At 34.3% G+C, this 23462-nt stretch overlaps 6 protein-coding genes, 1 long non-coding RNA gene and 1 other non-coding gene across 11 annotated transcripts; 4 read left to right on the forward strand and 4 right to left on the reverse strand.

Moving 5' to 3' along the window:
- Positions 1 to 1063: 1063 nt before the first annotated feature.
- On the reverse strand, positions 1064 to 1554 carry AT1G06407. The gene has a single exon (NR_139078.1). It is a non-coding gene; the product is annotated as an other RNA (long non-coding RNA).
- AT1G31095 (lactate/malate dehydrogenase, NAD-binding domain protein) lies at positions 1528 to 2394 on the forward strand (the record flags this gene model as incomplete). The annotated part of the gene is made up of 5 exons (NM_001332943.1): positions 1528 to 1540; positions 1648 to 1730; positions 1962 to 2012; positions 2114 to 2146; positions 2374 to 2394. The coding sequence occupies 5 exons, from the start codon at positions 1528 to 1530 to the stop codon at positions 2392 to 2394; spliced, it is 201 nt and encodes a 66-aa protein (NP_001321637.1).
- Positions 2395 to 2862: 468 nt separating this feature from the next.
- On the forward strand, positions 2863 to 2936 carry AT1G31110. Its single transcript has one exon. It is a non-coding gene; the product is annotated as a tRNA-Ile (tRNA).
- A 50-nt stretch (positions 2937 to 2986) lies between these two features.
- KUP10 (K+ uptake permease 10) lies at positions 2987 to 6845 on the reverse strand. Its single transcript, NM_102850.4, has 7 exons — positions 5965 to 6845; positions 5585 to 5810; positions 5259 to 5504; positions 5120 to 5170; positions 4765 to 5025; positions 4515 to 4682; positions 2987 to 4416 (listed from the first exon to the last, which is right to left on the reverse strand). Exons 1-7 carry the CDS (start codon positions 6109 to 6111, stop codon positions 3125 to 3127), a joined length of 2391 nt encoding a protein of 796 aa, NP_174397.2. The 5' UTR covers positions 6112 to 6845; the 3' UTR covers positions 2987 to 3124.
- Positions 6846 to 13442: 6597 nt separating this feature from the next.
- Positions 13443 to 14945, reverse strand: AT1G31130 (polyadenylate-binding protein 1-B-binding protein). The gene has a single exon (NM_102851.4). It carries the CDS (start codon positions 14676 to 14678, stop codon positions 13713 to 13715), a length of 966 nt encoding a protein of 321 aa, NP_564374.1. The 5' UTR covers positions 14679 to 14945; the 3' UTR covers positions 13443 to 13712.
- Positions 14946 to 16690: 1745 nt separating this feature from the next.
- Positions 16691 to 18535, forward strand: GOA (GORDITA). 2 transcript variants are annotated; one of them, NM_001198191.2, is made up of 5 exons: positions 16691 to 16968; positions 17532 to 17604; positions 17715 to 17888; positions 17973 to 18035; positions 18274 to 18535. In NM_001198191.2, exons 1-5 carry the CDS (start codon positions 16781 to 16783, stop codon positions 18421 to 18423), a joined length of 648 nt encoding a protein of 215 aa, NP_001185120.1. In that variant the 5' UTR covers positions 16691 to 16780; the 3' UTR covers positions 18424 to 18535. The 2 variants fall into 2 exon arrangements, with proteins under 2 accessions (NP_001185120.1, NP_174399.2); NM_102852.3 differs by having other exon boundaries at positions 16743 to 16968; positions 17721 to 17888.
- A 41-nt stretch (positions 18536 to 18576) lies between these two features.
- Positions 18577 to 21425, forward strand: AT1G31150 (K-box region protein (DUF1985)). 2 transcript variants are annotated; one of them, NM_102853.3, is made up of 3 exons: positions 18577 to 20535; positions 20651 to 20827; positions 21007 to 21425. In NM_102853.3, exons 1-3 carry the CDS (start codon positions 18847 to 18849, stop codon positions 21160 to 21162), a joined length of 2022 nt encoding a protein of 673 aa, NP_174400.1. In that variant the 5' UTR covers positions 18577 to 18846; the 3' UTR covers positions 21163 to 21425. The 2 variants fall into 2 exon arrangements, with proteins under 2 accessions (NP_174400.1, NP_001321227.1); NM_001332944.1 differs by having other exon boundaries at positions 18615 to 20535; positions 20991 to 21417.
- On the reverse strand, positions 21354 to 22970 carry HINT 2 (HISTIDINE TRIAD NUCLEOTIDE-BINDING 2). Of its 2 annotated transcripts, none has more exons than NM_102854.5 (6): positions 22822 to 22970; positions 22636 to 22743; positions 22472 to 22558; positions 22154 to 22301; positions 21779 to 21896; positions 21354 to 21697 (listed from the first exon to the last, which is right to left on the reverse strand). In NM_102854.5, exons 1-6 carry the CDS (start codon positions 22854 to 22856, stop codon positions 21630 to 21632), a joined length of 564 nt encoding a protein of 187 aa, NP_174401.1. In that variant the 5' UTR covers positions 22857 to 22970; the 3' UTR covers positions 21354 to 21629. The 2 variants fall into 2 exon arrangements, with proteins under 2 accessions (NP_174401.1, NP_001322980.1); NM_001332945.1 differs by having other exon boundaries at positions 21779 to 21943.
- Positions 22971 to 23462: the final 492 nt, after the last annotated feature.

A 23462-nucleotide genomic window follows, 5' to 3' on the forward strand; every position in this document is an offset into this window, starting at 1 on the left:
TATCCACTTTGCTTGAAGTAGCAATGACATCTGTCTCAGCGGCAGCGACTCTAGACCGCGGCTGCTGTTGACGGAGGGGCAATTGTTGGCCGCCTTTTTCTTAGGGATGATTATACTTCGAATATAGTCTTTAAGTCAAATCTCTTTCGCTTAGTATTGCTATGTGTACTTCTTGACTCATGCGTGCAATAGATTAAATACATCCCCGATTGTTTGTGTTAACATTTTTTCTAAAGTGTAACCCACAAGTTTAACCGTTCTAAGTTAAATTAATTTGTTAATTGTGAACGTTAAAGAGCAACGGGAATATATTTTTTTTCTTTTGGCGTCTATGTTCATACTTTGTAATTAGAAGTTTTCTAGTATATTTTTAATAAAGTTCGTTTGTTGTTCTTTTTTATTTGCAAATTAAAATGCGAATTTCATTTTTTTGTTCGTTTGATATAATCTGAGTGATAGCTAAATTGAATATTGTTGTGAAAAAATCAATGCGTGTCTATATGTATTAAATTTATTAGATGTTGTTGTCAAAAAGATGCATTAAATATATTTTTTTCCTTGGCCAGGTAGAAGACTAGAGTATAGTGACTATCGACAATCTTTTTCCAAGGCACCGTGAACGTTATCAAATTAGCTGGTATTATTAGCTTGTGTGGCTTTACTGTGACGTATAAAAGTAAATCAATACCAATAATAAATACAATCAAAAGAAGATTTGAAGTTTTTTCTTCTATAAATGATTTTCACTAACAAGCGTATAAGATTATAATTTGTCTATATATGATTTCATTTACAACCGTATAAGAATCACTTTAGTGGTAGTGTAGTACACTAATACTAATATACAATTTGCAAAATTGATCGTCATCTTTTACCTTTGATTGTATCCGTTTGACGTTAACTAAGATTGGAGTCATATATTGGACTTACAAAAAAAAATTCACAATGAACAGTCTTAAGACCATGTCTATAAAGCCTCTCTGATTAAAAAGATAAGAAATTCAGAATCCATAATCAAGACTAAAAAAAAAAGGATAAGAATCTCAACATTGTGACTTGTGAGAAGAGATTGTCTAATGAGAGCATCTCCAATGGATGCAAAATGGAGTTCTCATTGTTGGTTCTCTTGAAAAAAGAGTTGAAAAATAAATCAAAATGGATTAAAAGAGAGAGAGCTGTCTCTCTTGAGAGAGTTTTTGAGAGAGATGAGAGACGATGACGTGGTGCGTTATCATTGGTCAGTTGGTTTTAACAAAACAAGCAAAAAAAAAAGCGTGAAAAGAACCCAAACATTATTTCGTTTCCCCCAACTCTTTCTCTCTCTCTCTCTGTTCTTTGCTGAAACATGCGATGCCGATTGCTTCTGATTTCTCCTGTGATTGAGGTCACAACTGAGGCTGCTGGCGACGATTGAAGGTAGTACTGAGTGTTTGGGCAGAATTCATCATTTGCAGAGCCGCATGTCACGATCGGAGTGAGAGAGATGATGCAAATCGGAGATTCATATCGACCTCTGGAGAGTAATCGATGAAGGAAGCTCGTAAATCGTAATTGGTAAGAATCTACTTCTTTTTTGTTCTGTCAGATTGATAATCCATATAGGATTTATTTCTTATAAACGTTATGTTTTGGCTTCATTGTTTAAAGCTTCTCCTGATTCTATCTTGATCATTGTTTCTAATCATATCGATGTTTTGACTTACGTTGCTTGGAAGCTCTCTGGTTTTCAGGTGAATCGAGTTCTTGGATCTGGTATACTAATCTTCTTGGTTCCGATTCTTAATCGCAGATCATCTCGATGTTAATGCTCTAGATGTAAAGGTCAGTTTCTATCTAAATTAGGGGTTTGTGTAATAAAGCTGTGCTTTTTTTGTTTATAGACTGCGATTAAGGAGTGATTAGCTAGTTTTTATATGGTTTAGTGTGATAAAAATCTATGCTTCTGTTGTTTAATACTGCAGCTACAGAAGTGTAGAGGAGTTTCACATAGACTTTCATCTCAAATACTTATGGTTCTTTGCCTTATTCGTTTTCAGGTTATCTTTGTGTGAAGAAGTTGCAGGTTTTGGTTTGAAAAATTGCAGCTTTTAATTTTTTGAGTTATAGATTGCAGGTTATTTGCATGTTTTGGTTTGAGAAATTGCAGGTTTCTGCAAGGTTTGGTTTAAGAATACGAAGCAGCACTACCTTCTTTCCAATAACTGAAAGATAGTGAAGATGGAGGTTGAGTTGTAGGTTTCATGAGTTGCAAGTGTTTGATGAGTTACAGTTTTTTCTTAACAATGATTTGAGACTTTGGGTAGTTGCAGGTTTTCAATTTGAGACTTTGAATTCATATATCAATATTCCAGTTTGTTTTCTGCAATGTTTCAGCCATATCTTAACAAAGTTTAAAAATCTTGAGTTAGTTCTTTGTGAGGCAGATGAAATTATTTCAACTCAGATATTATCATATGCAAAGATGGCAACTAATCTCTCCCTATAGACCGACCATATCATGATTTTATTACACTAGTTGGTTGTTTGACAACAACATCAATAGAATTTTTCACACTATTACAACAATTTCAACATCAAACATTTCAACATTTCGATTTCAAAATCAATAGAATTTATTTTCTGAGAACTCTACAAAGAGAGACTACCATTGGACTTTACAAAACTAAAAAAAATAACATAAGTTCTCATCTCTTCAATTTTAAAATTTTATTCTTAAAAAAATGGTGAGAGTCCCCTAGGAGGCTCTCACCATTGGAGATGCTTACAGTCACATGGTGAGAAGTGAGAGAACTTGGAAGAAAAAGTTTATTTTGTAGAGTACAACTAAATAACTAAATAAAGTATTAATCATTTAACAAATATGGCCTATTAGCTCAGTTGGTTAGAGCGTCGTGCTAATAACGCGAAGGTCACAGGTTCGATCCCTGTATAGGCCACTTTTTTATTTTTGGTAATCCACAACTTGAAAAACTCGATTTGTGATTTTTGGGGCTAATACAACATGTGATTTATATCTGTAATATCTGACTCGATTTGTGATTATATTATATGGTCACTAACCACAATTATTTTCTTTAAACAAGATATAATCAAATGAATCATGCCTAACATTTTACATGATATATTACACATAGAAAATCTGGCCAACATTTAAAAGGCTCTCCTGAGGAACATTGAAGATGGCACTGTTTTCTCTACAAATCTTCCTAAGAAACGCATAAACATAATCAATGGCTATCCTCTTGTAGAACCTTGCCTCTCTCCTGGCTCGAACCACTGTGTTCCCCATTATATGCACCACTCCTGCGTCTCTGCACCCGTTTATGAACTCCACTTCGTCCCCTCCTCCGCTCATTTGGCTCGACCCCGTCACTGTGTGACTTGTCCGTTTTGTTGTAGTGGGAGCTATAACCGACTCTATAGAATCAAATGTATCAAACGTCGACACGTTCCTAATCTCGTTCCCATTCCCGTTGACCCCATCTCTGGACTGTCGTTGTTGGCTTCCGCAGACGCTGTAATCTTCGGAATCTGAGCAGCCTTCCATCATCGATTCGAGGCGGAGGAAAAGGAAGAGGCTTTCAAAGAGCCGTTTCTCAAAGTCGTCATCTTTCTTGTGCAAGTCTCTGTATCCGTACCTCGCAACGCAGCGGAACATGTGAAAGTTTTTGGGTCCGATTCTTTTTACAAGGAACCGTTCTTCCTGGGGAACGGTGTATACGGGAAGGTTCTTGACGCAGACAAAGATCACGACAGAGTGAGTTGCCGGCAGGTTTGTGATGAAATGAGAGAAAATGTGAGGGACTCCACTAGCTAGCTCGGTGTAAACAAGGCCAATCCCAGGAACACGGACAAGACCAAGGCTAGGACCGAGTCCGAGAATCCAAGCCATGGAGACTTTACTATGCATTTCAAACTCATACCTCTTGAGGGTTCCATAATGCCAAACATACATGATGACAAGAAACGCAGCCGCAATGACCAGCGGAACCCATCCACCTTGGTTAACCTTGAAGAGCACCGCCGAGAAGTAAGTGCATTCCACAACAAGGGATAGAAGAGTAAATAAGAGGACTAGAACCCAATGGCATCGCCAAACAAGTATCATGATCAGCATCATGAGAAGCGTTGTCACGAGCATGACAATCACAACTGCAGTCCCATAAGCATTTCCTATCTGGTTCTGGTTCTTGAATCCAGCAGTGACAGCTATGCAAAGGATCATGAGGATCCAATTGATGTCTGGAACGTAAATCTGACCAAGGAATTTCCGGGAAGTATGCACGACTTTAACTCTCGGGAAACATCCATGAGCAAGAGCTTGCTTGATCAACGAGAATGTTGCGGATATTGTAGCTTGGCTTGCAACTATTGCAGCAGCAGTTGCAATTATGAACATTGGCCAATATACTCTTTCTGCAACAACAAAAAACAAAAACAGAAACTCTTCTCTAACTTTGTCCAGAGACATCCATCGATAGTACGAAAATTGATAAGAGATATATATAACAAACTTGGAATGGATTGATAAAACGCGTCTTCGACATGATGCGGGTACTTTCTAAGGTATGCAGCTTGTCCACTATAAGCCAAAAGGAGGCAAGGAAACACAATTACAGTAAAAGCGAATTGCACAGCTGAGACTGGAAAATGAGAGAGATCCGCAAAGAGAGCTTCAATCCCTGAAATATGATGGACATAACAAGAAAATATGAATATCATAAAAGATGAAGAAAACGATAAACATTTGATCAGTTTCTTTACCTGTGATACTAAGCATAATGCCTCCAAGCGAGGTCCAACGATCTTGGCCTCCTCTTTTAAAATATCGAAATATATAAACCGGGGAAAACGCTTTCAAAACGCTTGGGTCATGTTTCCATATATTGAACATACCGATACTTGCAATAAAGAGAAACCAGAGAAATACAATGGGCGCGAAAAGCCACCCGACTCTGTCTGTTCCATAATGTTGTACACTAAACAAGCTCACTAATATCACAACAGCCACAACAACAACAATACCTGTAACAACAATCAAAAAACCTAGATTGATCAACTATCATCGCTAGCGTAAATGGGCACTGTAAAACGAATGATTTAACGTAATAATCAATACCGTTGTTTATATGAGGTAGGTTTACCCTGAGCCCACCCGCAGCAGATAGAACTGCAACAGATTAAACACGATGAAATACTATCCCGGTAGAAAAACAACAAAATGTATATATTTGGAAGGTCAATGAATAATACATTACCCGAAATGGCGGGAGTAAGGATTCCATCGCCTATCACCATGCACGTACCAACAAGAACGAGAATAAGTAGCGCATTTTTCCTAGAGGTACCGTTCTCTAACCATCTCTTGGTTTTTGCAGCAAAAGAACGCTCATGAAATGTAGTACGACTATAAGTAGTAAGCTCTTCATCAGTACGGTGTTGGTTCGGAATTGTGCTAACTTTTGCATGTCTACAGAGCAAAGAATAGAGAGCAAATGTACCACCTACTCACCAAACAAGAGACAATTCAACAAAAAAACAATACGCATAGCAAAAGCCCTGAAGCCGTGAAATGTAATACTACCTTGCCCATTATCGTTTGCTTTGCATACAACGAACACATATTTGAGGAGAGGGATGAGTGTGAGGGAATATATGATTAGCGATAAAGCTCCAATGATATCTTCAGGGTCTTTGATCCCTCGAGGAAATGTATTATAGAAAACATATAGAGGAGAAGTTCCCAAATCTCCATAAACAACACCAAGACTCTGAAATGAAAGCTGCAGAAGCAAAAACGCCGAGAATTTCTGCACCAAAACCGAAAACTACATTATATCCCCCAAACTACAAAATCTTCCATATAAGTCTCTACAACAGTCTTATAGCAACAACACAACACTCAGTGTTTAGCATCACAGAGCAACTAAAACAGCCAAGATTTATCAAGAATTATAATTAAACCTTTTCTCTATACATGTTCCTGAGGCGACCAGCTTCTTCATCCATAGGTTGATCAAGTGACTGATCCAAATCCCACATACTACCTCTCTCATCACCTTCTTCATCAATCTCACCACCACCAATGGATGATTCTACTCTCCCCGCCATTTCTTACTTTCTCAATCTTATCTTTGATTCTAAAACACAAAACCCTTTTGTTGCTATAAACCCAGAACCCTAAATCCCCTCTATAACTTCAAACCCAGATCTTCACCTAACCCAAAACCTGAATATAACCTCGAATTTGGAATCACCACGTTTCAATTCCAATTTGGTGGATTCGAAATTCTCAATTAACAGAGAACCTACAAATCCCTAAAGGAGAAATAAACATTGAAAATTCACAAAGTTTACACAAAAAGGCAAACATCTACTTATGTACTGCATCCCAATTTGAGTAAGAAATTAAAAAATCGATCCTTTAAACAAACGATTAAAGGTTTAAACTTTTTTCCTGAATTTGCAAAATCAAAATTCGTCAAAGAAAAACAGAGAACCCCAAAAACCCCTATGGAGAAAGTGAAACAATTTGAAATTCTTGTATAAAGAAGAAAATGTTTTCAACGTTATGGAGCATTTACTTTGGTGGGGCTCGGTTCAATTCACAGACTCAAATTACACAAAACCCAAGCGAAGACGATCGAAGTTATCGGGAAAAAGCAGAATTGGGTTTTTTGAATTTCTTCGTTCTCTTTTAAAAACGAATTTATTCAGCTGGTGATTGATAGGAACTAAGAACTAACTGAATTCCTGTTATTTTCTCAGAGAAAGTTCTCTGATTAACAGAGTAAACAAATCAGTTTTTTTGTTATGGTGAAAGAGAGAGAGAGGGAAGAAGAACTGGGGAGGGGATATATGATTACGACAACGACGAGGATTGAGAGATTTAATTAAAAATATAATTAGCGTTTTTAAAAATTATATAATTAAACTTTATGTCATTGTATTGAAATTGTATTATACTAAAACTGTCTCTGTCTTTTGGGGACATTACCTAATTTATTTACGTATATTTAAATTTCTATACAAGGCTGTCAAAAAATAAAAATACCAAAAAATTATTTACAAGTTTATATTCCTATAGATGAAATAGGGAAGAATAAAAAAAAGGAATAGTAACTGTATTTTTAATTTGTTAAAAATATTACAGAAACACAATTGATTTGTGTTGTTATTTTTATTAACATATATAATGTGGAGTATAAATTATTAGAATAAATAAATAAATTGGACAAAAACTTCGCTGCCGGCTTTGCCGCTAGGACTTCAAGCCCAGGTAAATTCTCTTTGAAGAACAAAACTTCATTTTTCCAGCTTTGACCTTGTGAGATTTTTTAACTTCGTTTAAAAAAAAGCATAATTAAGGTCAAAGTACACTGTTCTATCTCTATCATGTGGTCTCGTACTTTACCATTTTGGGTAACCAAAATAAAATGGAAATTAGAGTTCATCAAAATTTAATTTATTTATTCCTTAATTATATTGTGTATCATCTTGTAATACGTATTTATATGTTCAAACTTCAAACATTAGACATTTGACTCAAAGAAAATGATGTTCAGAAATAGATAAATCGCAAACAAGATAATGCTTGTTTAACAATACATACACCCCAAGTATTTTTTTCTCTCTTTTTTTAGTGTTTTAAAAAGACACGTTATCTGATAAATCTTATCATCAAATGACATTCTTTAAATCGAGGATGTGCAGTTAACTTATTGGTGTAATCATGTACGAATTTTTTTTAAGTCTATAATAGTACGTAATGTTTATAGCTTCTTCTTAAATATTTGACTAAACTTGATCTCAGTTGAGGATCTTCGACTTCGAGTATGTGCTAAAGATAAACAAATAATTGTGTTATCTTGCGCGTAATAACTAATAAGAACTGTGCTATATGTTTGGCCATGAAAATCAAAATATTTATATACTAAAACAAATCATTAAAAAAAAAATAAAAAAAAATCATAACGTGTCCTCATTTTATGTTGGTAACAGGTAAGATAACCAAATTAAAATTACGATACATTTATCAAAAAAAAAATGTTTCCAATTAAGTTATTTACTTTTCATGTATATGTGCATGTGTGAATTAAAAGATACGATTAAAACTGTTTTAAATTTCTTTATCTATGATTAGAACTTGAAATACATAAGAAACTTTAAAATCTATAGCCGTAATTATCATTTTGCGATGTTTCAAAGAAATGTCTAATAACACTCTCGATCGATCTTAGATAAATTATGATAAACAAGCTAAGTTAATGTCCATTTGGTTACTAGCTACCACTAGGTTAGATAGCTAAAAGCTAGCATTCAAAATTATTTAAATGACATTTTCATAATAACAAGACAGTCTTTTGAAAAAAAAAAAAAAAAAAGCCTTTTGCCTATGAATTTTAAGTTGATGCTTTGTATTTTTCGAATTTGTTTTTGTTAAATTGTAAATATTTCATTGAAAATGAACAAAATTTAGGTTACAAACATAAAATTTGAAATCTATACATATGGATCTATGGCAAAGAAGAATAAAAACATAGATGCATAAAAGACGGTTAATTAAAAACTAAATTTTCGATCCATTTTCTCAATCTGGTATTGAAGCGAGAGAAGATTTTTTTTCGCTTCCCTTGCATGATGCAACAAACTTTTCTTTTCGAATTAAAAGTTTCAAAGTGACCATGGACTGTGACAAAGTGTGTATCATAAAAAAAAATCTTGCCTACTCTGATGATCAACCTCGAAGTCTTTTAAAAAAAAAAGAAACTAGAATTGTATGGACTCATATGTTACTACGATATGTACATGCACGTGTTTGTAACCTAAAATTGACAGAATGAGACATACAAGACAGCTGATACGGTAACCATAAGTGGTCCTTGCCCGGAAAAGAAAAACAAATATGAAAAAAAACAAAGCTGGTCCAATTTTTATCATTATTTATTATTATATTTCGTTAATTGGCTAATTACAACAACATAGATAATAAATGATGTTTAATTACAACAACAAAAAATACACCTTTTGGTTCTGGAATATCATAATATCATTATTTTCTCCCATTATTTTATATCATATCACTCAACTCTTTTATTAAACATAGACCAAAGTAACAGCTATTTATTCATGATTTTATCACCACATTACTTTTGCAAATAAGAAAATAATATTTGGGTATCTAGAAGGTTAATCCAAGTTTCAAACTCCCATGACGTGTTGGTATTGTTACTGATACGGCACACGTGCATCACGAGTTATGAAGCAAAGAGGCAAACGGCAAACAAATAAATAAGATATAGTTTTGAAACCAAACGACCAAAACCCCTATTTTCTTTTCGCGGGCACCACTTTGAGGTCATATTTGAACTCCATACAAAAGGAGCTTGTGAACTAATTAAGTGCACATCTTTAATAAGTTTGTCTTTTATCAAAGTTTTAGGTCCTTGTTCAATAATTATTCGTTGTGTTTGGGGCCGCTCGCTGATAAACCTATGGTACGGTAAAAAAAAAGTTTCTATCTAGAACAGCTCTCCATCTCTTCAATTTTGCAAGAAGACTCCAAGTACTACTTTACTAGTATCAGCTATATCAGGGACATGCATTAGCTTTCTAGGCATTTTGGTGTAAAGGGATTTATTAAGAGTTAAGATTCGAGTTGAGACTAATTAAGTGTGCTATCATGCTTGTCCAAAAATAGTATTCATTATGAATAGACAACCCACATCAGTTTAAACTACATGCTATAGATACATTATAGCTTATAATAGTGAAACTATGGATGACAACCCACATCACCATGTACATGGGTGATTTATTTTGGGTATTAATAGCTCAAAAATCATATTTTAATTGATCAAACTATGAATTTGGGCCTGATTTGTATCAGTGAACTGATATCTTTGATACTCAGTATCAGGTGACGTGACAGCATACGGTTGGTCAGTATTTTCACTCAAATCAGAAGAAATTTTTTTTTTTAGTAATCTTATGTTTTACTATATTAATTTCTGATTTTGTAATTTTTTTTTGATACTTAACTGGTCTCACCAATGCAAACATATTTAGTAGGAATATCATAAAAATTCTTAAATAATAAATAAATATTATAAATAATACTAAAAAAATACTTATGATACTATATGAGTATCACCCATATACATGCTCTAACAAAATCAATACAAAGAAAATCACTACTAGGAAGTAAGTTCGAGAACTGCTTGTTGAAGGTGCTCAGGAGATGATTGGTTAGAATAGTCAGAATTCACATTATTGGGAGTTACTATAAAGAACCTAACTGTGAAGAGAAAGGATGGAATCAAAACAAAGATAAATGGAATCACTGGTTTTTTTTTTTTTTTTTTAAACAATTTCAGAATGTTTCAATATCAGAATGTTCCTATGCAACGGAAATGTGAGAACCATTAACAACGACCATCTACAACACAAGCTATTCCACGGACTGGCAAACCATCATTAACGTCGTCTCAAACAACTGGCACGATCGCATCGCAGGCTTTCTAGCTCGTTGTCTACTGCAGGTCTCAATTCATACTATTTGGCGAGAGTGCAATGAGCGTAAACATGGTGCATCCCTGAATCCATCAAGTCGGCTAGTCGGGTGGATTGATAAACATATTCGGAATCATTTATCGGCTATCAAACATAGTGGAGATCGAAGATTTGACACATGTTTTCAAATTTGGCTTCAAACTCGAGGGATATCATAAGTGGGAAACTCTTCGTAAATTTATTGTGATTTAAATTTAAAAATTTAAATTCTCGGTAGCACTCGTTGTAACAACTTTGGCCATTTCTTTTTAAATTTAATTTAACAGAAAATTCAAAAAAAAATATATATATATATATATATATATATCGAAATCCATGTCCTTAATGCCACTTATCACATTTTATGTCCCACAAAGACAAACTTGAGAAAACAATTTAAAACCATTTAATTTGTCATTCAATTGATTTGGTCGACTTAAATCGGATTAAATTTTAATTAATATGTATAGAACGCATTGCTGATTAACATAAAAACTTTGACGTATAATTTTTTAGGTTTGACCATTCGAACATGTTAACTAGTAATCTAATTTTCTGTTTTCGTTAACTAGTAATCTATTAATCGTGTACGTATCTACATAGCTTAAAGCCTAAAACTAATATGTTTTAAGTAGTTACTCTCTATCTAAATGCGTTAAGAACTCAGAAGTTTAGGCTTACTCTGAATAATAAAATGCATAAAAATTAAAGAGAACATTTTTAAAAAAGTCGACATTTCAAAAAAAAAAATACAATTGAATAGACCAAAACCTAACATGAACTGTCACAGCATGATAATGTGATAATATACGAATCCTATCAAATCTACTTTGGGTTAACATTAATTAATCCCAAAAAAAAATATACTTTGGGTTCTGTGTAGTTGTCATATGTTGTCTTATTACTAGATTTGGTTTTTACTTCAGGGTCGTTTTTGTTTCAAGTATAGTGTACTGTTTTTTTTTTTTTTTTGATAGGTATGGTGAACTGATTTGGGACCATATAAACACACATTGTAAGCTATTTGCCTTCTAAGATTACAAAGATATTTTCTTGTGATCAGAAATTGGATCCTTGGAATATTCCCTAAGACCCTAACAAGGATGCTTAAAAAGAGTGATTCAGCCAATTATCATTTGTCCCATATATGTTAGACAGATGTGACATTTAACAACAACTTAATCCTAAGCCGAAAGAAACATGATTCACTAAAGAAGTACTATTTTAGATTTATGCAGAGCTTTATTGCTAAATAATTTCCATAACATATGGAAACTTTCTCAAGTCTCTAAGAAGTACATGAATTAATATTTGTTCCGTTATAGTAACATACAAATTTATTCATTTAACACCCTTGGTTTAACAGAATATCAACTCCATTGGCTTTTTATTAGTTTCAATTTTTTTTAAAAACATATTTATATGATGAAATTTATACTATAATGATTTGTGTTAATACTAACCTTATTTCATCATCTGAATTTAAACCCGCATATACATGTTACTCAAACAAATAGGTCTAGGAGCTGTCTAAATCCTCTCATTAGTCTTTTTATAGTAATAAGTTACTTTTAATTCCTCTAGTTGTATAAAATTACATATAACCATAGTCAACCAATGAGACAGAGTGGAGAGAGATACGTTACAACTTACAAATAAATCAAGTCCATGAGGTGGGCTTGACAATATGCATTCAATTATATCTCCACACGTTCATAAAGGATCTATAAGAAGTCTACATTATTTAACTGATTAATTAAGTCTATATTATTTCATAACATTTCTCAAGAATTTTCGTTCATATCACAAAATTTGGATCTATACTAACAAGCCTATAGTATTTTTCAATAAAAAATGTGTGCTTTATGTATCCGCTATATTTAATGCTAATGTAGTAATGTTAAGTGTGTGTTTTTTTTGTCAAAGGCTTTGCTAATGTGTGAGTGAATTTGTATATTTCATACGATCGAATGCTAGTACAATGTTAGTTGAATCTAACGTCCAAATATAGGGTATGTCACAAAATCGATCTTATCCTTGACTATATATTGAGCGTGAATGAGAATTTTCGACGCATAAAAATAAGTCAACAAACTTGACAAAGAAATATAAGAAGTTGCTTGCAGTCCTTAAAAACGTTATTTTGTTCTTGATAAAAATTCGTAAAAGAAGATGTTCTTGTTGGGCCTAGAAACCAGAGTTTAATTGGGTACTTCAGAATTAAAAGGCCCAATCAAATCTCAGTTTATATTTGGTTACATAGAACTATAGAAGTAGAACTCAAAACGATGTACCACCAATACTTGCTTGGGAGTTTAGGCTGACAAAACATTCCATGATTCACCGAAATTTTGTTATCTATGTGGCATGTATATGGTTCATTCATTTATATATTAACAAAAAAAAGGACAATTTTTGTTCCAAAACAAAACAATGCATGATCAGGGTAACAAAACAAAACATTGCATGATTCACATTGACTTATTATTCCAAATTTGTTTCATTGATCATGATTCACGATATTTAGCATTAGTTACTATTTGGGTTAGTGTTGTTGATACATCACCATCTAACTTTAAATTCACATAATACAAAATAAAAATTGATAAAATCAGATTAAAAATGAATGAAGATGTATTTTTGTTTTCTTCTTCTTCTTTGAATTAAGTTTTAAATTTGGTTTCCATTCGGTTTAGTGTAAGTTGTGTAACCAAACCTCCCACTCACGAACAAAAATTCAGATTTATAAACATTACAAAAGTATCCACAATAATTGCTCCTACGACCTTAACTTAGTGTAGGTTAATTCCAAGGTCAAATCCTACAGCTAATTACATATCTAAACAAGCCACTTCCTTCATTTATTATCAATTTAAGCATCTAAAACCCAACATTTTTAACGGATAATAATTATCATCAACATGAGAAGAATAAAACACATCTTTCAACAAGAATAAATTAGTAAACTCAAATCATGTAATAATAATCAAATGAAAACAACAACAAAGAGTGTTGAGTCTAATACATACACATTACATTAAAACTATTGTTCAGATTCCAAATTTCTTCTTCTTCTCCAATATTACAAACTACAAAGAGAGAGAGAGAATGGTAATAAGAGAAGAAAAACAGTACAAGAGAATCATCATCTTGACAAATCTTCAAATATCTAAATCCTCCAACTGAATGTTGCTCTTAAGAGGCACATAATCTCCAAGATACCCACCAAGTTGATCATACAAAGCGGTCTTATCAATAGTCTGATGATGATAACTCTTACAAACATAGTAAAACACACTCTGAACCAACAAACCCACAAGATTAACCATCACAAGAACACCAACTAACAATCCACCAACCAAAGTCCTAGTAAAAGTTCCATACTTCCCACCACCATGAACCACAACAGCACCAAAAACAACTCCAATCAATCCACAGAGGAAAAGATAAACAAAGATTAACCCCATAGCCATCTTAGTCTTCCCTTTAAGCAACTCATAAGCTTTTCTCATAGCGGCGATTCCGTAAACCGGTTCAAGAACAGAGATTACACTACCTAAATGCCATAAAGCAGTGAAATAAACATGAACACCAAAGTATAGAACAGAGATTATAACCCCGGCTACAATAGCTAAACCTAAACTATTCAAATCAAGAGCTACGAGAAGCATCACGAGGAAGACAAAGAAGACTGCGTTATAAGCAAACATCAACAGAGCAACCCAAAGGAAAGTTATAAAGAGTCGTTTAAAGACTTTGGGAATCGCAGAGAGAGTTGACGAGAAAGAAACAGGCTTTCCGGTGTAAAGAGAAGCGACGGTGAAGACAACAGCAGCGGTTGAGAGAAGAGAGAAGGCAAAGAGGAAGATCAAGTAACTGAACTGGAAGATTAGAAGAACAGTCCAATCATGACGTGAACGATCTGAGTTTGGTGGGTCGGATTTGTCGAGTTTGGCTAAGATTGGTTGAGTGAAGAGTGAGTGAGCGAGGATAGCGAAGGAGAGAGGGAAGATGAAGGAGAGGGTTATGAGGTAGAAGGTTCTTGGAGATCGTTTCTTGATTGAGATTGATTCTTGAAGTAGTTGAGGTATTGTCAAGAATTGAAGCTCTTCTGGTTGGAGATCCATGGTTTGTTTCTTTGGAATGAGGTTTGATCGGAGAAGAACAGAGAGGAGAGATTAAGAATCACCGACGGGTCAATTTCGAAATCTGAGAGAGATGAAGTTTTTTTTTTTTTGTTGAGGTGTGTTTTGTTGATATCAAGAAGATGGAGAAAAAATGTTTACGGGTAAAGACTTTTTTTTTCCTTGGAAACTTCTGGGAAACTCATATAACACGTTTTGACTAGTATTGTTATTGTGACCATTTTTTTTTGGGGGGGGGGGGCAACTAATTGTTTATTTTTTGCTTTAATTAATATGATGGAATCGTTATTTTATGGGAAAATATGTAAGTGGTAAAGAGATGGACAAAAAGGAAAAGGAGATTTGGTCAAGTTTTATGAGCACAACTCTCTTTGCATGAGCTGAGACGCAATCATGGAACTAGACTTTCTATAGAGTTTATGAATCTTGTATACTTACAAAGAAATGGTAAGATAGGGTAAATCTAATTTTGATAGAGTTTAATTATGCACCTAATACCTAATATTCACCGTGAAGAATACTCTAGAAGAGTATTCAGATTTTCATATTTGTAATACATATATATGTACTACATTTTTTTAATGTTATTTATTTACATTTTGAAATTAAATAAATAAGTTCAAAGAATAAATATGATTTAATTTGAACGACATATCAGAAATGTTGTAATCTGTTTTTTTTTTTTTTTTGAATATTGTAATCTGAAAAATGAAAGTTTAATGGTTTGATATTTCGGTTGTATGTGTGATTATGTATGTTTTGATTTGTTTTCACGTAATAATGAGGAAATCAGGATCAAAACTTTAAAAAGAGCAAACAGAAAATTAATGATGTTAAAAGTTTATTAATACGAAGAAGAAAAAAAAAAGTTTTATTGATACGACCTTGTTTGAAATAGGATTAATAAATTTTCTGATGAAGTTAATTTATGATAGAAACAAAATCAAAGATTAATGCTTACTTCCACTGAATCTGAGGTGCAGGGAAATCACATGGACCGATGGTCCCAACAGTTAACTGTCCATGTCAACTTAAATACTACTAATTTACATAATTAATAGATGTGAAAATTATCTTTGCAATGAATATTGAACTTGTAACTTTTTGTATGTGTTTAATTTGGAGATCTTATAAGTTTACGTAAGGAAATAGAACTAGCAATCAAATGTTGGTGTATAAGCACTATCCTACACACACGATTTCTTTAATTATACTTTCAATTTCGAATAGAGAAATATAAGAAATGGACAAGACCGGCCGGTCCATGATTATATACTCTCAAGTTTCAACTTTTGTTTTGGTTTTCTAACTTTTATAAAGATATGTAACAAATGTGTTTTTAATCGAATGTGTTTTAATCTTTTTTCTTCTGGCACTAGGTTCTTTCTACACTAGCTACTTTAATCGAATGACTAATGGAATGTAATAAACCAATACTTAAACTAAACACTTGCCTCTTAAAGCCTTATTACAAGAAAAATAATAGACCGTGTATCATCAAAATATTGAAAAATAAATAAATACCCCAACACGTAATTTATAACAGTAAGACTATGAATGGAGGTAGCGGACAAAGCGGTTTAATTTGTCTGCGATTTAGTCCATCTCATTTTTGAGGCGAACAATAAACCGCTGCGGACCAAGTTTATTTGTATGTAAAAACGGTCCGTAGATGATCCGCTGCGGTTTTCTTCTATTTTTTTTGGTCATTGATGAATTGTAAATAAAAATAGTCTGATTCGTTGACGGTTTTGTCCGTCCCAACCGCCATAACCATTCAAACCCTAAATCGAATTCACAAGTCATAACAACTAATTCTCCCTAAATATAAGCATATCCTAACACAAACTAAAGAAATACCTATTATTATTTAATAAATTTAGTAAGAATACCTATTATTATTTAATGAACCATCCAAACCATACTTACAAAAGTAGCAGTCCCTATCTAAATAGAAACTGTTGATCTCAAGGTTTCATTTGCTAAAAAAAAAAAAAAAAAGCAACCACATTTCTTTCTCTATCTCACTCTCTCGTTTAACATTCTCATGAAATTAGGGTTTTAGAAAGATAGATCGATTGAAGATGAGGAAAGGTAAGAGAGTGATAAAAAAGATAGAGGAGAAAATAAAGAGACAAGTGACATTCGCAAAGAGAAAGAAGAGTCTAATCAAGAAGGCATATGAACTCTCTGTTCTCTGCGATGTCCACCTTGGTCTCATCATCTTCTCTCACTCCAACAGGCTCTACGATTTCTGCTCCAACTCTACCAGGTTTATATATAAAATCATGCATATGTGTGTTCTTGTTTTGGTAAAACAAAAAGAAAAGAAAATGAATGCTCTTTAATATGGACAGAAAAAAAGAGTTATTGAAGTTTTTTTTTCTAGTTGTAATTAATCAATACCATCATCACTTGGTTTCATCTTTTCTTTTTCGTTGGTTTACTTCTTTTTTTTTGTGAAACTTTCGTTGATTTACTTAAGAGAAATAAAATGCTGACAATCTTGCCTAGGAAATGAGATGATTAATCAAAGTGTTGCTTCATTTAGTTTTTTCTGTTCACTCGTACGCAAGTTTGAAATGCTTTTGGTCATCTTTTTTTTTTTCATATAATTTGGTATTGTATCCTTTATATGCTTTCTTGGGATATTTTATTATGTACCAGGTTTAATTCTATGGAAAGTTATGATCTATGTAGGAAAAGTTATGATCTTTTGTATTATGGATCCAAAAGAAAATTCATATTAAAGTTCATTCAGAAATAACTCATCTTGATATAAAAAATTTCTTCTGTTTTCTAGTTCCTAAGTTTATTTAATTTTTGTAACATCAGCATGGAGAATCTCATCATGAGATACCAAAAGGAAAAAGAAGGTCAAACCACTGCAGAACACAGTTTCCACTCGGTAATTATTTTTGTTATAATTCACAAATTAATATTTATCTTCACATGTTTTAAATTTATGGATGTTATATATGAATATAATAAAAATTTGTTGAAATTTTTTTTTTTTAGGATCAGTGTTCAGATTGCGTGAAGACGAAGGAATCAATGATGAGAGAGATAGAGAATCTTAAGCTGAATCTTCAATTGTACGACGGACATGGCTTGAATCTCTTGACCTACGACGAGCTCCTTTCTTTTGAGCTCCATCTCGAATCTTCTCTACAACATGCTCGAGCTCGCAAGGTAAAATAATACTGTTAATATACACACTTTATATAGTCTATACATTTATTAAAGGTTCTTGTCTCTTGTTTACTAATAATGTAGTCTGAGTTCATGCATCAGCAGCAGCAGCAACAAACAGATCAAAAGCTTAAGGGAAAAGAAAAGGTGAGTTCTTGGCTTTGGTATATTTTTTCCATTAAATACATGTTAATTTTATGTAATTTTCAAAGCTTAATTTACATATAACCATTTTTTCAACTGTTTGTATTATTTTTTTCTAATAGGAAATACTTATTGATGAATAAACTCAACATTTATGTTTCGTCTGTATATGTGACTTTTACATGTAAAATAAGTTAAATGTATAAAATAGCTAACTCATTTTTCATTTCTACTTAATTAGGGTCAAGGAAGCTCTTGGGAGCAGCTGATGTGGCAAGCAGAGAGACAGATGATGACGTGTCAAAGACAAAAAGATCCTGCGCCGGCGAATGAAGGAGGAGTTCCTTTTTTACGGTGGGGAACAACCCACCGACGTTCTTCACCTCCTTAAGCTACCACAACCAGGCCCAAATACAGGCCCATAACTTCTCTCTATCTATAAAAAACAACTGATAGTAAAAAGTATTGACCCGGTTTGGTTCGGTTATGTTGATACCAGACTATTAATTAACTTCGGTTAGACGTATTTACGACTTGATGCTATCTAGACCTTTTTGCCCTTCACATAAACTAATGATTACACTTTAATTGCCACTGAATCTTCCAACACAACACCACCCAGTTAACACCACCGTTGTCGTCCACCTTAGTGGTCGGAGAAACCAAATCAGTATAAAATTCTGATGACCGGGAATGCAAACTCAACGTCTTCTTCCCTCGAGATCGGCGGCGAAATCTTTTTGAAGATCTCCTAAAGATTTACATTTCTCATTATCTCTTTTCTCCCCATTTTCAAGTTCCGATTCATGCAACAATGAACCAAATCAAAGATCCAAACCCTAATCTACCGGAACGTCTCTTCGCCGTCGATTGCTATCCCGATAAAGCCCGTCTTAATATATATTCAAGACCTGAATATCTCGGTACAATTGCTAACCTTCTCAAAGGCTCTGAAGAATGGGAACGAATCAAAAGTTCACAATTTGGTAAGCTGTTCGAATTCCCTGTCGCTCGATGCTCACATTCAGGTAAGCTGATACATGGTTTATTATCCCGACAAGTCGTAACTAAAAAGAAACACGAGTTATGGTTTGTGTTTGGTGGACACCCAATACGTTTCTCTATAAGAGAGTTTCATATAGTGACTGGTCTTAGATGTGGTAAATTACCAACAGAAGATGAGGTAAAGAAGCATCAGGATTCTAAGTATTTGTCTGTGTGGAATAGGCTTTTCGGAGAGAAAAGAATGGTTACTATTGGAGATGTGTTGGAGATGTTACAAAAGAAGAAACTTTCCTCTTGGAAAAAGCTTTGTTTAGCTCTCATTGTAATTGTGGATGGTGTTGTTGTATGTAATGACCAAAGCTTTGTAACTCTAGATTTTGTGGAGATGTTGAATGATATAGACTTCTTTTTGGAGTATCCATGGGGGAGAAAAGCTTTTCTCGCAACTATTCGTCGTTTCGGGCCACCTAAAGATGCACCTAATCCGTTAGGGAAACTTAAGAAGCGTTTGAAACAGAAGACGAGTGCGTGTTACGGTTTTCCTCTAGCTCTTCAGTTACAAGTTTTTGAATCCATTCCGGTGATATTGGAGAGGATAAAAGATCCAAACGATCTTCGGGACTTCACTGAGAGGTCATCTGAGGGGTTGTCAATAGCGTTTCTGCTTCGTAAGAGTTATATTCTTGATGCTGAAGTTGATGACAAGCTTGTGGTTGCACATACATTGGAACCTAAGGGAATGATTAATGAATCTGAGTTGGTTTGGGAAACAGAGGTTTCTGATCCCAAGGTGGATTACATTTTGAGATTGATCAACGAGGGACATTGTTTCAAACCATTTGAATGGCCACACTTGAAAGCAGCAAATCAAGAGGTCAATATTCCAGATATTGATGGTGACAGCCTTGAAGATGTCACAGATGTTAGTCAAGCAAGGCCCAAAAAGCCTCTTACTAGGTCTTCTAAGAAGGAGAAGGAAGTTGTCAAGCCTCCTAGTATCCACAAACATACTTCTCAGGAAAAAATAAAGGCTAAAGTTCATGTTGGTGGAGAAAGTAACGACCCGGGGTATGTCACGCTTGCTTACTTGAATGACATGAAGGAGTGGATACTGAAACAGAATCAAGACCTTAGAAACAAGATTAGGGAGGATGTTAAAGAAATTGTTGTTGGTCCCAAATCACCAGCAGGAGGAGCATCTAATCTGCGTCAATCAAACAGGCTTAACACCAACAGTAAGGGAAAGACTGATGCATCACCTCCTAAGAAAACCGGCAACACAGAAACGCGAAAACGAAAAAGAAAACAGGTAGAGGTTCACTCCTTATCATCTGGAAGCGAGTCAGCCGGTGACATTGAAGGTGAAGAGGATGTTCAGAGTACATGGAAAGAGGACGGAAATGCGCCAAGCTCGGGTACATTTGATGAATGTGATGATTATGGAGGTGCTCTAAAAATCACTCAGGAAGGTGATGTGATGCAAGAAGAAAGTGACTTTGTAAGTGTTCTTTACATTCTTACATCACATTCCCATATTTTATCTGATTACATTTTGTTTTTCCTCCTGTTATTGCTTATGGACTATGGTTATAACAATATCAAATTTCTTGTAGGATCACTGTTCTTCAAATTGTACAAAGATGAAAGAATCAATGATGAGAGAGATAGAGAACCTTGAACTGAAGCTTCAATTGTATGGAGGACATGGTCTGAATAATTTAACCTACGACGAGCTTCTTCATTTTGAGCATCAACTCGAATCTTCTCTCCATATTGCTCGAGCTCATAAGGTATATAATATACACACTCTAGGATATAATTATTTAAGCGACATATATATTAGATATTCATATACAGCATGTACTTTGGTATAAAATAGTTTTTTATAAGCACACACATATCCCAAATTTCACAGTTTTAGTGGTTCATGTCTCTTGTTTATTAATTATGTAGTTTTGAGTTCATGCAGCAGGAGCAGCAGCAACAACAAACAGACAAGCTTAAGGAGAATCTCATGGTGTGTCAAAGGCACGAAGATGATGACATCATGCACCGGCAAGTGAAGAAGGAGAACCCACCGGCGTTCTTCAGCTCCTCCCGCCGCCACAACCAGCCCCAAGACTAGGACAACAACTTCTCCCTATCTAATAACAACTTAAGCAGATCGACCCGGTTTGGTTCAGCTTACCAGACGGTTAATTTATTACCGGTTATTTTCTTTGCTGACTTTCTAATGAACATGTTGACCATGCTATGATAGCTTTCTGGTTTATATTAAAAGGTTTTCTTTAGCAGAAATTAACCAAACCTGTGTTCTGTTGTGTTCTCCTAACTCTCATTAATATGTACAGATCCATATACGATAATTGTAGGAGAGAAACTACTCATATCATATAAATTGTTAGTATTTATTTCTAACAATGAAAAAAGAAAAAGAATTCGATAACAATTGGAAATGGAAGCTATCTAATCTCTAGGAATTCACAACTGGATAAAATCCGATAGTGGTAAAAACTCATAAACCATATAAGAAAGGATTGTAGTTGACAATTTTGGAGCACGTTGGCTTTGGGTTGACATGAATCTTTCTTCTTAACCGGGTGGCCATTTCATCTGTCGGCCTCCGAGGACGTGCAGATGAAGATGGTAAACAGATTGGCCTGAATGAGAGGAAGTTAATTCAGTCATGTGTATGAGGACGATGATGCTTAATTGGATGGAAAAGAAAAGAAAAGACTTACAGGCTTCAACACCGTTGTTGATAACCACACGGAACCCATCAAGGATTCCTTCTTTCTCAGCAACAATCTTCGATGCATGTAGAAGTTGGCCAAGAACCTCTACGTGTCTTGGTTCAGCCTGCGACGGCGGTTCAGAGGAAGATATGTTTCAGGTAAAATCTTAATCTGTTCCACCAAAATAATACTTTTAACTCCTTTTTTAGTGTGGGTGGCAGCATTTACATATATTGACCAGAAACAGTGGCACAATACCATGATGAAACGCGTTACTAGTTACAGAACACAATGATGAGATTCTTTGAGACCTCTAAGAGCAAGACCAAAGGAAGTCACGAGAAGAAACAGATTGAATGTTAAAACATAAAACTGACTCACCTTGCCAAGCGAGGTCAAGCCATCTCTCAACTTGGGAATGACCAAAACATGAACAGGAGCCTGAGGGTTAATGTCTCTGAATGCCAAAACGTTTTCATCTTCATAGACAATATCTGAGGGAATCTCTTTTGCTATAATCTTGTCAAATCTAAAACCACAAGATACACATACACAAGAGCGTCTAGCATAAACTTCCACGAATCACATCCAAATCAATAACGAAGAATTAACTAGGTCACATATTTGAAAGATTAGGATCATTTGTAGCAAAAACACAAACATGGATTGCTTTGAAATCAAAATTAAGAGAAACCATACATGGTCGGAGCTCCGGTGTCAGCAACAGAAGCCGCAGCTTTCGCGGCGGCTTCTTCATTATGAGCAGCACGAGTAGAACAGATCAATCTACAGAGCGACTAAACCAAATCAGGTCAATTACAATAATCTCCATAACAAAGACAATATAATAGAGAAACTATAACCTTTTAGAACGAGTATAAGGAAGAACCCTAATCAATTCTCCGGTGGAGAAGAAGATCCTCGAAGTCACACGAACAGATTGAGCAACTCTTCCCACCGTAGAGAAGTTCCTAAAAAACGAAAAACCTCAACGGCATTAGCAAATTCAACAACCAATTCCTTATTTCTGTATCGAGAGAGAGTTTCACCGAAGCAGCAGCATAGAGGAAGAAGTGACAGCCATTGAAGCTCTCTCTGCTTCGATTCGCTAACCGTTTCGATCGATTTTTCTTACGACATTTTCAATCAAACGACGTCATTTAGAGATTATCAACATACGTCGTCGTTTTAACTCTTTATTAATGGGAAATACCGAAATGGAAAACTAAAACGTCTAAAACCACCAAGAAGAATGTCAATGCACACACACGTATATATAATCCAAGATACAAATCTACTTAACGGTGTCCAACTTCAAATTCACAAAATATTTTTTTAGTCAATTAGTTGGTTATTATTAGGTCCACATTCTCACTGGATCTTCTCAATTCCGAATTCAAAGCTTTTTCTCAACTCCAAATGTCACCCTTGAGAGACAAGTATCCTTCATGCTCATTGATGACTCTTCTAACTATAGCTTTGCGTTCAACATGTTCACTATTCCTACCCATGGCCAAGCCCTTAAAAGTTAGGGAGATTTTGAAAACTACCTTGTTTTTTAGTTATTATTTGAAAAATACACTTTCTTTATTTTTAAAAAATATTAAAAAATTTAATATATAAAATAACAGTTTTGTCCAGATTTAAAACAAAAGCTGTTTTCTTGATAAATTAAAAAAAAAACGAAATT

The sequence above is a fragment of the Arabidopsis thaliana genome (assembly GCF_000001735.4).
Source record: "Arabidopsis thaliana chromosome 1 sequence".
NCBI classification, from domain to species: Eukaryota; Viridiplantae; Streptophyta; class Magnoliopsida; order Brassicales; family Brassicaceae; genus Arabidopsis; species Arabidopsis thaliana.